The sequence below is a fragment of the Oncorhynchus keta genome, chromosome 31 (assembly GCF_023373465.1).
Source record: "Oncorhynchus keta strain PuntledgeMale-10-30-2019 chromosome 31, Oket_V2, whole genome shotgun sequence".
NCBI classification, from domain to species: domain Eukaryota; kingdom Metazoa; phylum Chordata; class Actinopteri; order Salmoniformes; family Salmonidae; genus Oncorhynchus; species Oncorhynchus keta.
Window position 1 is genome coordinate 15,963,162 of NC_068451.1, and position 12,549 is coordinate 15,975,710.

At 41.3% G+C, this 12,549-nt stretch overlaps 1 protein-coding gene across 4 annotated transcripts in view; it reads right to left on the reverse strand.

Annotated features, from left to right (window-relative positions):
* LOC118364066 (triple functional domain protein-like) overlaps nucleotides 1–12,549 on the reverse strand; it is a 144,946-nt gene that overhangs the window by 31,760 nt on the left and 100,637 nt on the right. For all 4 annotated transcript variants that reach the window (XM_052489709.1, XM_052489706.1, XM_052489707.1 and 1 more), the window contains 8 exons: nucleotides 5,488–5,554; nucleotides 5,120–5,229; nucleotides 4,803–4,872; nucleotides 4,602–4,691; nucleotides 4,048–4,140; nucleotides 2,246–2,357; nucleotides 700–890; nucleotides 381–482 (listed from right to left, as the gene is read on the reverse strand). In XM_052489709.1, coding sequence (XP_052345669.1) covers nucleotides 381–482; nucleotides 700–890; nucleotides 2,246–2,357; nucleotides 4,048–4,140; nucleotides 4,602–4,691; nucleotides 4,803–4,872; nucleotides 5,120–5,229; nucleotides 5,488–5,554 — 835 coding nt within the window. The remainder of the gene's footprint in view (nucleotides 1–380; nucleotides 483–699; nucleotides 891–2,245; nucleotides 2,358–4,047; nucleotides 4,141–4,601; nucleotides 4,692–4,802; nucleotides 4,873–5,119; nucleotides 5,230–5,487; nucleotides 5,555–12,549) is intronic.

Here is a 12,549-nt window from a genome sequence, read left to right on the forward strand (position 1 = left end):
CAGATTAAGATGGGCAGTCTGCCATTATATAGTGTGTATAATATATACACAGCATGTGTGTGTGTGTGTGTGTGTGTGTGCTGTGACTCACAACGCATCAACACGCAGATATGTTTCTAAGTGCATGAACTGTTATGCAAATCTTTGAACTTGAATACATAGGCCTGGTAACGCCCACTCAAAGAAATATGTTTTGGGCGGAATTGTAGGAGTACATTTAGTGGTCATCAAATCTTAGTGGGTTGAACTTAAATCTTTAAAACACACAGTAACACCCACTTAAGGGAATAAGTTTTGGACAAAAGTGGGAGTAAATTCATGAATATTCATTGTGCTTGATTGTGTGCTGGGTTACTGTTAAGTCAAAATGTCCCAGTTACCTTCAGCACCATCTTGTTGTCTGAACTGGGGGTCCTCCCAACCCAGAGAGCAAACTTACATGGATCCCCCTCCACATGTTCTGTGACACCAAGCTCTGAAGTCTTAGGAGCAGAGACAACACAAAAACAGAGTTAGAGAAAGAACAGGAAAGGAAGAGAGTAAATATAGGGTTGATAAAAAAGTATTGACTTGAGATCCGCGCAGGCAAATATTTTGGTAAATCATTCATTGATGTGAACGGGAGACTTTCATTTAAGTTAAGCGTGCAGATCTCAAGTTCCAGCCATTGTGATGAGAGAGTGGACAGGTTGTGCTTACAAAGAGCTTGCTCTTGTAGAGGTACTTGTTGCGTCCGTTAGAGTCCTTGACCTCCTTGCTGAAGACCAGGGACATCTCAAATAGGAAGAGGTGGCGCTCACGTCCCTTACGGATCAGAGTCTTGGGATCCCACACCTGGAAGGACTCCTGCAGGATCAGCTCTCCTTGGGAGTCAATATTCCCATCGAACCCTGGAGGGGGGAAGAGGAGGAGGAAGAGAGGGGACTGTCAAGTCACTTGATTCAAATAATAATTTGTAAACCTACACTACAGTTCAAAAGTTACTTAGAAATGTCCTTGTTTTTGAAAGAAAAGCACTTTTTTTTGTCCATTTAAAATAACACAAAATTGATCAGAAATACAGTGGTAATGTCGTAAATGACTATTGTAGTTGGAAACAGCAGATCTTTAATGGAATATCTACATATGGGTACAGAGGCCCATTATCAGCAACTATCACTCCTGTGTTCCAATGGCACATTGTGTTAGCCAATCCAAGTGAATCATTTTAAGGCTAACTGAGCATTAGAAAACCCTTTTGCAATTATGTTAGCACAGCTGAAAACTGTTGATTTCTAGGCAGAGTTCCACTGTCCAGTGTCTGTGTTCTTTTGCCCATCTTAATATTTTCTCTTTATTGCCCAGTCTGAGATATGAAGGTTGAAAGTCATGCGTCCTCTGATACTCAACCCAACCAGCCGTACTGCTTCTTAACACAGCGCGCATCCAACCCGGAAGCCAGCCGCACCAATGTGTCGGAGGGTACACCGTGCAACCTTGGTTAGCGCGCACTGCGCCCAGCCCGCCACAGGAGTCGCTGGTGTGCGATGAGACAAGGACATCCCTACCAACCAAGCCCTCCCTAACTCAGACGACGCTAGGACTATTGTGCGTCGCCCCACGGACCTCCCGGTCGCGGCTGGTTACGACAGAGCCTGGGCGCGAACCCAGGGACTCTGATGGCACAGCTGGCGCTGTGCCACAGCTGATGGCACAGCGCCCTTAACCACTGCGCCACCCGGGAGGCCTGCTCCAGATACTCAACGAGTCTAGAGAAGGCCAGTTTTATTGCTTCTTTAATCAGAACAACAGTTTTCAGCTGTGCTAACATAATTACAAAAGGGTTTTCTAATGATCAATTAGCCTTTTTTAAAACTTGGATTAGCTAACACAACATGCCATTGGAACACAGGAGTGATGGTTGCTGATAATCGGCCTCTGTACGCCTATGTAGATATTCCATAGAAAATCAGCCGTTTCCAGCTACAATAGTAATTTACAACATTAACAATGTCTACACTGTATTTCTGATAAATGTTATGTTATTTTAATGGACAAAAAATGTGATTTTCTTTCAAAAACAAGGACATTTCTAGGTGACCCCAAACTTTTGAATGGTAGTGTATATTCCATAAAAGCTTCCTGTGAGTTAGCCCAGCCTGCTCGACTAGGAGCTAAAAGGAATGTCCAGTAGGTCAAGGCCTAGTCCTCCTACTACAGATAAAAGGGGAAACCCTTAGCTAGTTCTATGTATATTTACTCCTACCGTCCATCATGCTCAGGTGCATGGCGTCGTTGGCTCTCTTGGGGACACTGAGCATCACCTCCAGACCATCCTTGATCTCCCCCTTCCCCTCCTCACAGCAGGTCAGCAGCTCCTGGAGAGGAAACGCAAACACACACAAAGAGAGAGAGAGAGAAACAAACACAAAACTTTAGTTGCATTTCACATACCTCAAGGTCCAACGAAAGATAAGGCTGTAAAGGACTGTGTTCCATGCAAGATGCAGTTTAGCTTCCAACATTGTAGCTTTGTTGACAACTAGCGATGTGTTCTACAATAAACAAGATCATTATACAAGCTGGATTACAGAGGGTGAGAGAACAGAGGGATTTTATTGCATGACATAAGTATTTGATCACCTACCAACCAGTAAGAATTCCGGCTCTCACAGACCTGTTCGTTTTTCTTTAAGAAGCCCTCCTGTTCTCCACTCATTACCTAAATTAACTGCACCTGTTTGAACTCGTTACCTGTATAAAAGACACCTGTCCACACACTCAATCAAACAGACTCCAACCTCTCCACAATGGCCAAGACCAGAGGAGCTGTGTAAGGACATCAGGGATAAAATTGTATGGGCTACAGGTCAATAGGCAATCAGCTTGGTGAGAAGGCAACAATAGTTGCCGCAATTATTAGAAAATGGAAGAAGTTCAAGATGACGGTCAATCACCCTCGGTCTGGGGCTCCATGCAAGATCTCACCTCGTGGGGCATCAATGATCATGAAGAATGTGAGGGATCAGCCCAGAACTACACGGCAGGACCTGGTCAATGACCTGAAGAGAGCTGGGACCACAGTCTCAAAGAAAATCATTAGTAACACACTACGCCGTCATGGATTAAAATCCTGCAGCGCACGCAAGGTCCCCCTGCTCAAGCCAGCGCATGTCCAGGCCCGTCTGAAGTTTGCCAATGGCCATCTGGATGATCCAGAGGAGGAATGGGAGAAGGTCATGTGGTCTGATGAGACAAAAATAGAGCTTTTTGGTCTAAACTCCACTTGCCGTGTTTGGAGGAAGAAGAATGATGAGTACAACCCCAAGAACACCATCCCAACCGTGAAGCATGGATGTGGAAACATCGTTCTTTGGGGATGTTTTTCTGCAAAGGGGACAGAACGACTGCACTGTATTGAGGGGAGGATGGATGGGGCCATGTATCGCGAGATCTTGGCCAACAACCTCCTTCCCTCAGTAAGAGCATTGAAGATGGGTCGTGGCTGGGTCTTCCAGCATGATATCGACCCGAAACCCACAGCCAGGGCAATTAAGGAGTGGTTCCGTAAGAAGCATCTCAAGGTCCTGGAGTGGCCTAGCCAGTCTCCAGACCTGAACCCAATAGAAAATCATTGGGGGGGAGCTGAAAGTCCGTATTGCCCAGCAACAGCCCCGAAATCTGAAGGATCTGGAGAAGGTCTGTATGGAGTGGGCCAAAACCCCTGCTGCAGTGTGTGCAAACCTGGTCAAGAACTACAGGAAACGTATGATCTCTGTAATTGCAAACAAAGGTTTATGTACCAAATATTAAGTTCTGCTTTTCTGAGGTATCAAATACTTATGTCATGCAATAAAAGGTAAATTAATTACTTAAAAATCATACAATGTGATTTTCTGGATTTTTGTTTTAGATTCTGTGTACCTATGATAAAAATGATAGACCTCTACATACTTTGTAAGTAGGAAAACCTGCCAAATTGGCAGTGTATCAAATACTTGTTCTCCCCACTGTACTTATTAATGGGAGTCGTCTAACGACTATTTCTATTTTGCAAGTGTACAGTACCTTGAGAAGCAGCTGATACTTGGTTATTCTCTGGACAGGCTTGATGAGGTATGAGGATATGGAGTTGGCCAGCCGGTGCCTCTGTTGAATTTCCTGGAAACCAAAAGACAGAGACGTCTTAAAGGGCACAGAGACGCCGAGGCAGCAGTCGCCAGCGTAACCCTGCTCCTAGACCTAGACAGACAGCACTGATGGAGGATGGAGATACCCCTCTCCTCAGAGCTGGAGGTCACTGACAGCAACCTAAGGTCAATCTTCTGTGAGTAGGCTTCATCTACCCCTCTTCCTGCCTCCTATACTACCACCACAACTCATGTTAAGATCAGCCTCACTGCCAAACACCCAGAAATCACCTGGGTAAGCCAGATTTGGAGGCTACCGTCATAACTGATATACCAGCATAATATTGCTTCCTTGCATTTATTCAAAACTATTAGCATAAATAGTACTTCAAAAGACCACGTAATAAGACCTTGCAGAATTTGATTAGTGGTTCAACCTTTGATGTATTAAGTATTTATAGAATGCCTAAGTTGGTACTCATCTACACGTACATCAAAATAGGGCCCTGCATGCTCCAGAATGAGCTGGGTAGAGTCTGGTTTGTTCTTGCAGTAGTTCACATACATCTGGAATTTATCTGCCTGCAAAATGGACACACAACTGTTAAGAGACACAATATTCCCGCAACATCACAGCCATGTCAACCTATGTCAGTGTTGTAAGCTGGCTTGTCCAGACAGTGAGACACTCACCCAGGTGACAAAGCAATGACCCACGTCCTCAGGTAGCTGTTCGTATTTCTCCAACTCCTTCAGGAAGATGCTGTACAGAAAGGGAGAGGTCAGGGTTGTATTCACTACGAACTGAACAGAACTAAACGGGGCAACACGAGGAGGGCCTACCTGAACTTGTCCAATAAGAAATGCTTGTTTTCATTTTTATTTATGGTGTGTACTAATACATAGGACCCAGGTTGAGTTACTATAGACCGGCCAATCGGTTGACCACTCCAGTGCATCTACAAGGCAAGGGGAGTCCGGTGTGGGTAACTCCAGTACAGAACACTAACTTGTGGTGGAACTCGTAGAGGTCCAACATGTTGCCAAAGATGATGTGCTCTTTGTTGACGATGCCTGGAGGGATCTCCTCAACACCGCTGGTCATCTCCCACAGGTAGGTCTGGAAACCACACAGAGAACAACACATCATATTTACCTGGTTGTATTCCTGACATCTGACCTTTCTACAACCAGAAAAAAAACAGATGACAAACTAAAACTAAACCAAAAGCATAGCGTTTGCATTGCAGTTGGGCCTTGGCTTACATAATGTTTGCCTTTCAAAAAATCTATCCCTTAGTGGCCACTGTATAGTCTGTCAATAAACGAGCGTGAATATGCCACAAGTTGAATGGAGTGGTGGTTTCTCAGTACTTACATCTGTACACTCCCGCAGGTCTCTGACGTAGGCCTTCTCTGTCTGAATGAGCTCTGCCATTATGAACCTGGAAAAAAAACATTCAACTTGTGGGAACTGCAGCAGAGAGAGAGAGAGAGAGAGAGAGAGAGAGAGAGAGAGAGAGAGAGAGAGAGAGAGAGAGAGAGAGAGAGAGAGAGAGAGAGAGAGAGAGAGAGAGAGAGAGAGAGAGAGAGAGAGAGAGAGAGAGAGAGAGAGAGAGAGAGAGAGAGAGAGAGAGAGAGAGAGAGAGAGAGAGAGAGAGAGAGAGAGAGAGAGAGAGAGAGAGAGAGAGAGAGAGAGAGAGAGAGAGAGAGAGAGAGAGAGAGAGAGAGAGAGAGAGAGAGAGAGAGAGAGAGAGAGAGAGAGAGAGAGAGAGAGAGAGAGAGAGAGAGAGAGAGAGAGAGAGAGAGAGAGAGAGAGAGAGAGAGAGAGAGAGAGAGAGAGAGAGAGAGAGAGAGAGAGAGAGAGAGAGAGAGAGAGAGAGAGAGAGAGAGAGAGAGAGAGAGAGAGAGAGAGAGAGAGAGAGAGAGAGAGAGAGAGAGAGAGAGAGAGAGAGAGAGAGAGAGAGAGAGAGAGAGAGAGAGAGAGAGAGAGAGAGAGAGAGAGAGAGAGAGAGAGAGAGAGAGAGAGAGAGAGAGAGAGAGAGAGAGAGAGAGAGAGAGAGAGAGAGAGAGAGAGAGAGAGAGAGAGAGAGAGAGAGAGAGAGAGAGAGAGAGAGAGAGAGAGAGAGAGAGAGAGAGAGAGAGAAGATGGCTTTTGTTTGGGTCTGTTTTGTGTCAGGGGCATAGACAAATGTCACATGTGACACAGCAGTGGTTCCCTCTTTCGGAGGAAAGGTAAAGGTTGGGGACCACTGATATTCTACGTCCCAAATGGCACCCTATTTCCTATATAGTGCACTACCTTTGACTTAGGCTCTGGTCAAAAGATGTGCACTTTTTAGTGAATCGGGTTCCATTTGGGATGCACACATACAATACAGTAAAACCCCTGAAAAATTATGTTTTATTGTCAAATACACCAGATAGGTGCAGTGAAATGTGTTGTTTTACGAAGTCAGCCATAGTAGTATGGTGCCCTGGGAGCAAATTAGGGTTAAGTGCATTGCTCAAGGGCACATAGACTTTTCACCTTGTCGGTTTGGGTATTCAAACCAGCAACCTTTCGGTTACTGGACCAATGCTCTTACCGCTAGGCTATCTGCCGCTCTTAAAGGTGATTAAGGGAAAAGGGGATGAGAATGAAAATGCTCTAGCTGCTATGCAGTTTGAAGTGATAGTATGACCTTATTCTCATGGTGATAGTATGACCTTATTTTCATGGTGATAGTATGACCTTATTCTCATGGTGATAGTATGACCTTATTTTCATGGTGATAGTATGACCTTATTCTCATGGTGATTGTTTGACCTTATTCTCATGGTGATAGTATGACCTTATTCTCATGGTGATCGTATGAGCTTATTCTCATGGTGATAGTATGACCTTATTTTCATGGTGATTGTTTGACCTTATTCTCATGGTGATAGTATGACCTTATTCTCATGGTGATTGTTTGACCTTATTCTCATGGTGATAGTATGACCTTATTCTCATGGTGATCGTATGAGCTTATTCTCATGGTGATTGTTTGACCTTATTCTCATGGTGATTGTTTGACCTTATTCTCATGGTGATAGTATGACCTTATTCTCATGGTGATAGTATGACCTTATTCTCATGGTGATTGTTTGACCTTATTCTCATGGTGATTGTTTGACCTTATTCTCATGGTGATAGTATGACCTTATTCTCATGGTGATAGTATGACCTTATTCTCATGGTGATAGTATGACCTTATTCTCATGGTGATAGTATGACCTTATTCTCATGGTGATTGTTTAACCTTATTCTCATGGTGATAGTATGACCTTATTCTCATGGTGATAGTATGACCATATTCTCATGGTGATAGTATGACCTTATTCTCATGGTGATAGTATGACCTTATTCTCATGGTGATAGTATGACCTTATTCTCATAGTGATAGTATGATCTTATTCTCATGGTGATTGTTTGACCTTATTCTCATGGTGATTGTTTGACCTTATTCTCATGGTGATAGTATGACCTTATTCTCATAGTGATAGTATGATCTTATTTTCATGGTGATTGTTTGACCTTATTCTCATGGTGATAGTATGACCTTATTCTCATGGTGATAGTATGACCTTATTCTCATGGTGATAGTATGACCTTATTCTCATGGTGATTGTATGACCTTATTCTCATGGTGATTGTTTGACCTTATTCTCATGGTGATAGTATGACCTTATTCTCATGGTGATAGTATGACCTTATTCTCATGGTGATAGTATGACCTTATTCTCATGGTGATAGTATGACCTTATTCTCATGGTGATAGTATGAGCTTATTCTCATGGTGATTGTTTAACCTTATTCTCATGGTGATAGTATGACCTTATTCTCATGGTGATAGTATGACCATATTCTCATGGTGATAGTATGACCTTATTCTCATGGTGATAGTATGACCTTATTCTCATGGTGATAGTATGACCTTATTCTCATAGTGATAGTATGATCTTATTCTCATGGTGATTGTTTGACCTTATTCTCATGGTGATTGTTTGACCTTATTCTCATGGTGATAGTATGACCTTATTCTCATAGTGATAGTATGATCTTATTCTCATGGTGATTGTTTGACCTTATTCTCATGGTGATAGTATGACCTTATTCTCATGGTGATAGTATGACCTTATTCTCATGGTGATAGTATGACCTTATTCTCATGGTGATAGTATGACCTTATTCTCATTTCAATTTTGCATGGCCTAAATGTGTAAGTCTTACACAGAGCAACATCAAACACTAAGTCCCAAAAGGAAAGGGCAACTAAATACAAGTAGCTCAGACTTTTTCGACGGTCTCATTATTTCAATAACCTTCCAGTAGCTCTGTCATTGAAGTTAGATACAGTATGTCATATATATATATTTGAATACTAATTATATCTGAATACTAATTATCAGATGTCATGAAAATATATTCAATTAAATAAATGGTAAGTGTTAGACAATACTATGTTAATTACTGCAGTATGAATACGTGAAAAATTTTGGTCACCTGGCGCAAACTTTCCTGTCTGGTATTCCCAACTGCTAGTGCTTTGAATGTGTTAATAACAGTGATGCTTCTCCACCAAACTGTGTAACCACTGTGTATGTGAATGTGTTAATAACAATGATGCTTCTCCACCAAACTGTGTAACCACTGTGTATGTGAATGTGTTAATAACAGTGATGCTTCTCCACCAAACTGTGTAACCACTGTGTATGTGAATGTGTTAATAACAATGATGCTTCTCCACCAAACTGTGTAACCACTGTGTATGTGAATGTGTTAATAACAGTGATGCTTCTCCACCAAACTGTGTAACCACTGTGCATGTGAATGTGTTAATAACAGTGATGCTTCTCCACCAAACTGTGTAACCACTGTGTATGTGAATGTGTAAATAACAGTGATGCTTCTCCACCAAACTGTGTAACCACTGTGTATGTGAATGTGTTAATAACAATGATGCTTCTCCACCAAACTGTGTAACCACTGTGTATGTGAATGTGTTAATAACAGTGATGCTTCTCCACCAAACTGTGTAACCACTGTGTATGTGAATGTGTTATGTGTTAATAACAGTGATGCTTCTCCACCAAACTGTGTAACCACTGTGTATGTGAATGTGTTAATAACAATGATGCTTCTCCACCAAACTGTGTAACCACTGTGTACGTGAATGTGTTAATAATAATGATGCTTCTCCACCAAACTGTGTAACCACTGTGTATGTGAATGTGTTAATAATAATGATGCTTCTCCACCAAACTGTGTAACCACTGTGTACGTGAATGTGTTAATAACAATGATGCTTCTCCACCAAACTGTTTAACCACTGTGTATGTGAATGTGTTAATAACAGTGATGCTTCTCCACCAAACTGTGTAACCATTGTGTACGTGAATGTGTTAATAATAATGATGCTTCTCCACCAAACTGTTTAACCACTGTGTATGTGAATGTGTTAATAACAGTGATGCTTCTCCACCAAACTGTGTAACCACTGTGTACGTGAATGTGTTAATAACAATGATGCTTCTCCACCAAACTGTTTAACCACTGTGTATGTGAATGTGTTAATAACAGTGATGCTTCTCCACCAAACTCTGTAACCACTGTGTATGTGAATGTGTTAATAACAATGATGCTTCTCCACCAAACTGTTTAACCACTGTGTTCGTGAATGTGTTAATAACAATGATGCTTCTCCACCAAACTGTGTAACCACTGTGTACGTGAATGTGTTAATAACAATGATGCTTCTCCACCAAACTGTTTAACCACTGTGTATGTGAATGTGTTAATAACAGTGATGCTTCTCCACCAAACTGTGTAACCATTGTGTACGTGAATGTGTTAATAACAATGATGCTTCTCCACCAAACTGTTTAACCACTGTGTATGTGAATGTGTTAATAACAGTGATGCTTCTCCACCAAACTCTGTAACCACTGTGTATGTGAATGTGTTAATAACAATGATGCTTCTCCACCAAACTGTTTAACCACTGTGTTCGTGAATGTGTTAATAACAATGATGCTTCTCCACCAAACTGTGTAACCACTGTGTATGTGAATGTGTTAATAACAGTGATGCTTCTCCACCAAACTGTGTAACCACTGTGTACGTGAATGTGTTAATAACAATGATGCTTCTCCACCAAACTGTTTAACCACTGTGTATGTGAATGTGTTAATAACAGTGATGCTTCTCCACCAAACTGTGTAACCACTGTGTATGTGAATGTGTTAATAACAATGATGCTTCTCCACCAAACTGTGTAACCATTGTGTTCGTGAATGTGTTAATAACAGTGATGCTTCTCCACCAAACTGTGTAACCACTGTGTATGTGAATGTGTTAATAACAATGATGCTTCTCCACCAAACTGTGTAACCACTGTGTACGTGAATGTGTTAATAATAATGATGCTTCTCCACCAAACTGTGTAACCACTGTGTACGTGAATGTGTTAATAACAATGATGCTTCTCCACCAAACTGTTTAACCACTGTGTATGTGAATGTGTTAATAACAGTGATGCTTCTCCACCAAACTGTGTAACCACTGTGTATGTGAATGTGTTAATAACAATGATGCTTCTCCACCAAACTGTGTAACCATTGTGTTCGTGAATGTGTTAATAACAATGATGCTTCTCCACCAAACTGTGTAACCACTGTGTACGTGAATGTGTTAATAATAATGATGCTTCTCCACCAAACTGTGTAACCACTGTGTATGTGAATGTGTTAATAATAATGATGCTTCTCCACCAAACTGTGTAACCACTGTGTACGTGAATGTGTTAATAATAATGATGCTTCTCCACCACACTGTGTAACCACTGTGTACGTGAATGTGTTAATAATAATGATGCTTCTCCACCAAACTGTGTAACCACTGTGTATGTGAATGTGTTAATAATAATGATGCTCCTCCACCAAACTGTGTAACCACTGTGTATGTGAATGTGTTAATAATAATGATGCTTCTCCACCAAACTGTGTAACCACTGTGTATGTGAATGTGTTAATAACAATGATGCTTCTCCACCAAACTGTTTAACCACTGTGTTCGTGAATGTGTTAATAACAATGATGCTTCTCCACCAAACTGTGTAACCACTGTGTACGTGAATGTGTTAATAATAATGATGCTTCTCCACCAAACTGTGTAACCACTGTGTATGTGAATGTGTTAATAATAATGATGCTTCTCCACCAAACTGTGTAACCACTGTGTACGTGAATGTGTTAATAACAATGATGCTTCTCCACCAAACTGTTTAACCACTGTGTATGTGAATGTGTTAATAACAGTGATGCTTCTCCACCAAACTGTGTAACCATTGTGTTCGTGAATGTGTTAATAACAATGATGCTTCTCCACCAAACTGTGTAACCACTGTGTACGTGAATGTGTTAATAATAATGATGCTTCTCCACCAAACTGTGTAACCACTGTGTATGTGAATGTGTTAATAATAATGATGCTTCTCCACCAAACTGTGTAACCACTGTGTACGTGAATGTGTTAATAATAATGATGCTTCTCCACCAAACTGTGTAACCACTGTGTATGTGAATGTGTTAATAACAATGATGCTTCTCCACCAAACTGTGTAACCACTGTGTATGTGAATGTGTTAATAATAATGATGCTTCTCCACCAAACTGTGTAACCACTGTGTACGTGAATGTGTTAATAACAATGATGCTTCTCCACCAAACTGTTTAACCACTGTGTATGTGAATGTGTTAATAACAATGATGCTTCTCCACCAAACTGTGTAACCACTGTGTATGTGAATGTGTTAATAACAGTGATGCTTCTCCACCAAACTGTGTAACCACTGTGTATGTGAATGTGTTAATAACAATGATGCTTCTCCACCAAACTGTGTAACCACTGTGTATGTGAATGTGTTAATAACAATGATGCTTCTCCACCAAACTGTGTAACCACTGTGTATGTGAATGTGTTAATAATAATGATGCTTCTCCACCAAACTGTGTAACCACTGTGTATGTGAATGTGTAAATAACAATGATGCTTCTCCACCAAACTCTGTAACCACTGTGTATGTGAATGCGTAAATAACAATGATGCTTCTCCACCAAACTGTGTAACCACTGTGTATGTGAATGTGTTAATAACAGTGATGCTTCTCCACCAAACTGTGTAACCACTGTGTATGTGAATGTGTTAATAACAGTGATGCTTCTCCACCAAACTGTGTAACCACTGTGTATGTGAATGTGTTAATAACAATGATGCTTCTCCACCAAACTGTGTAACCACTGTGTACGTGAATGTGTTAATAATAATGATGCTTCTCCACCAAACTGTGTAACCACTGTGTATGTGAATGTGTTAATAACAATGATGCTTCTCCACCAAACTGTGTAACCACTGTGT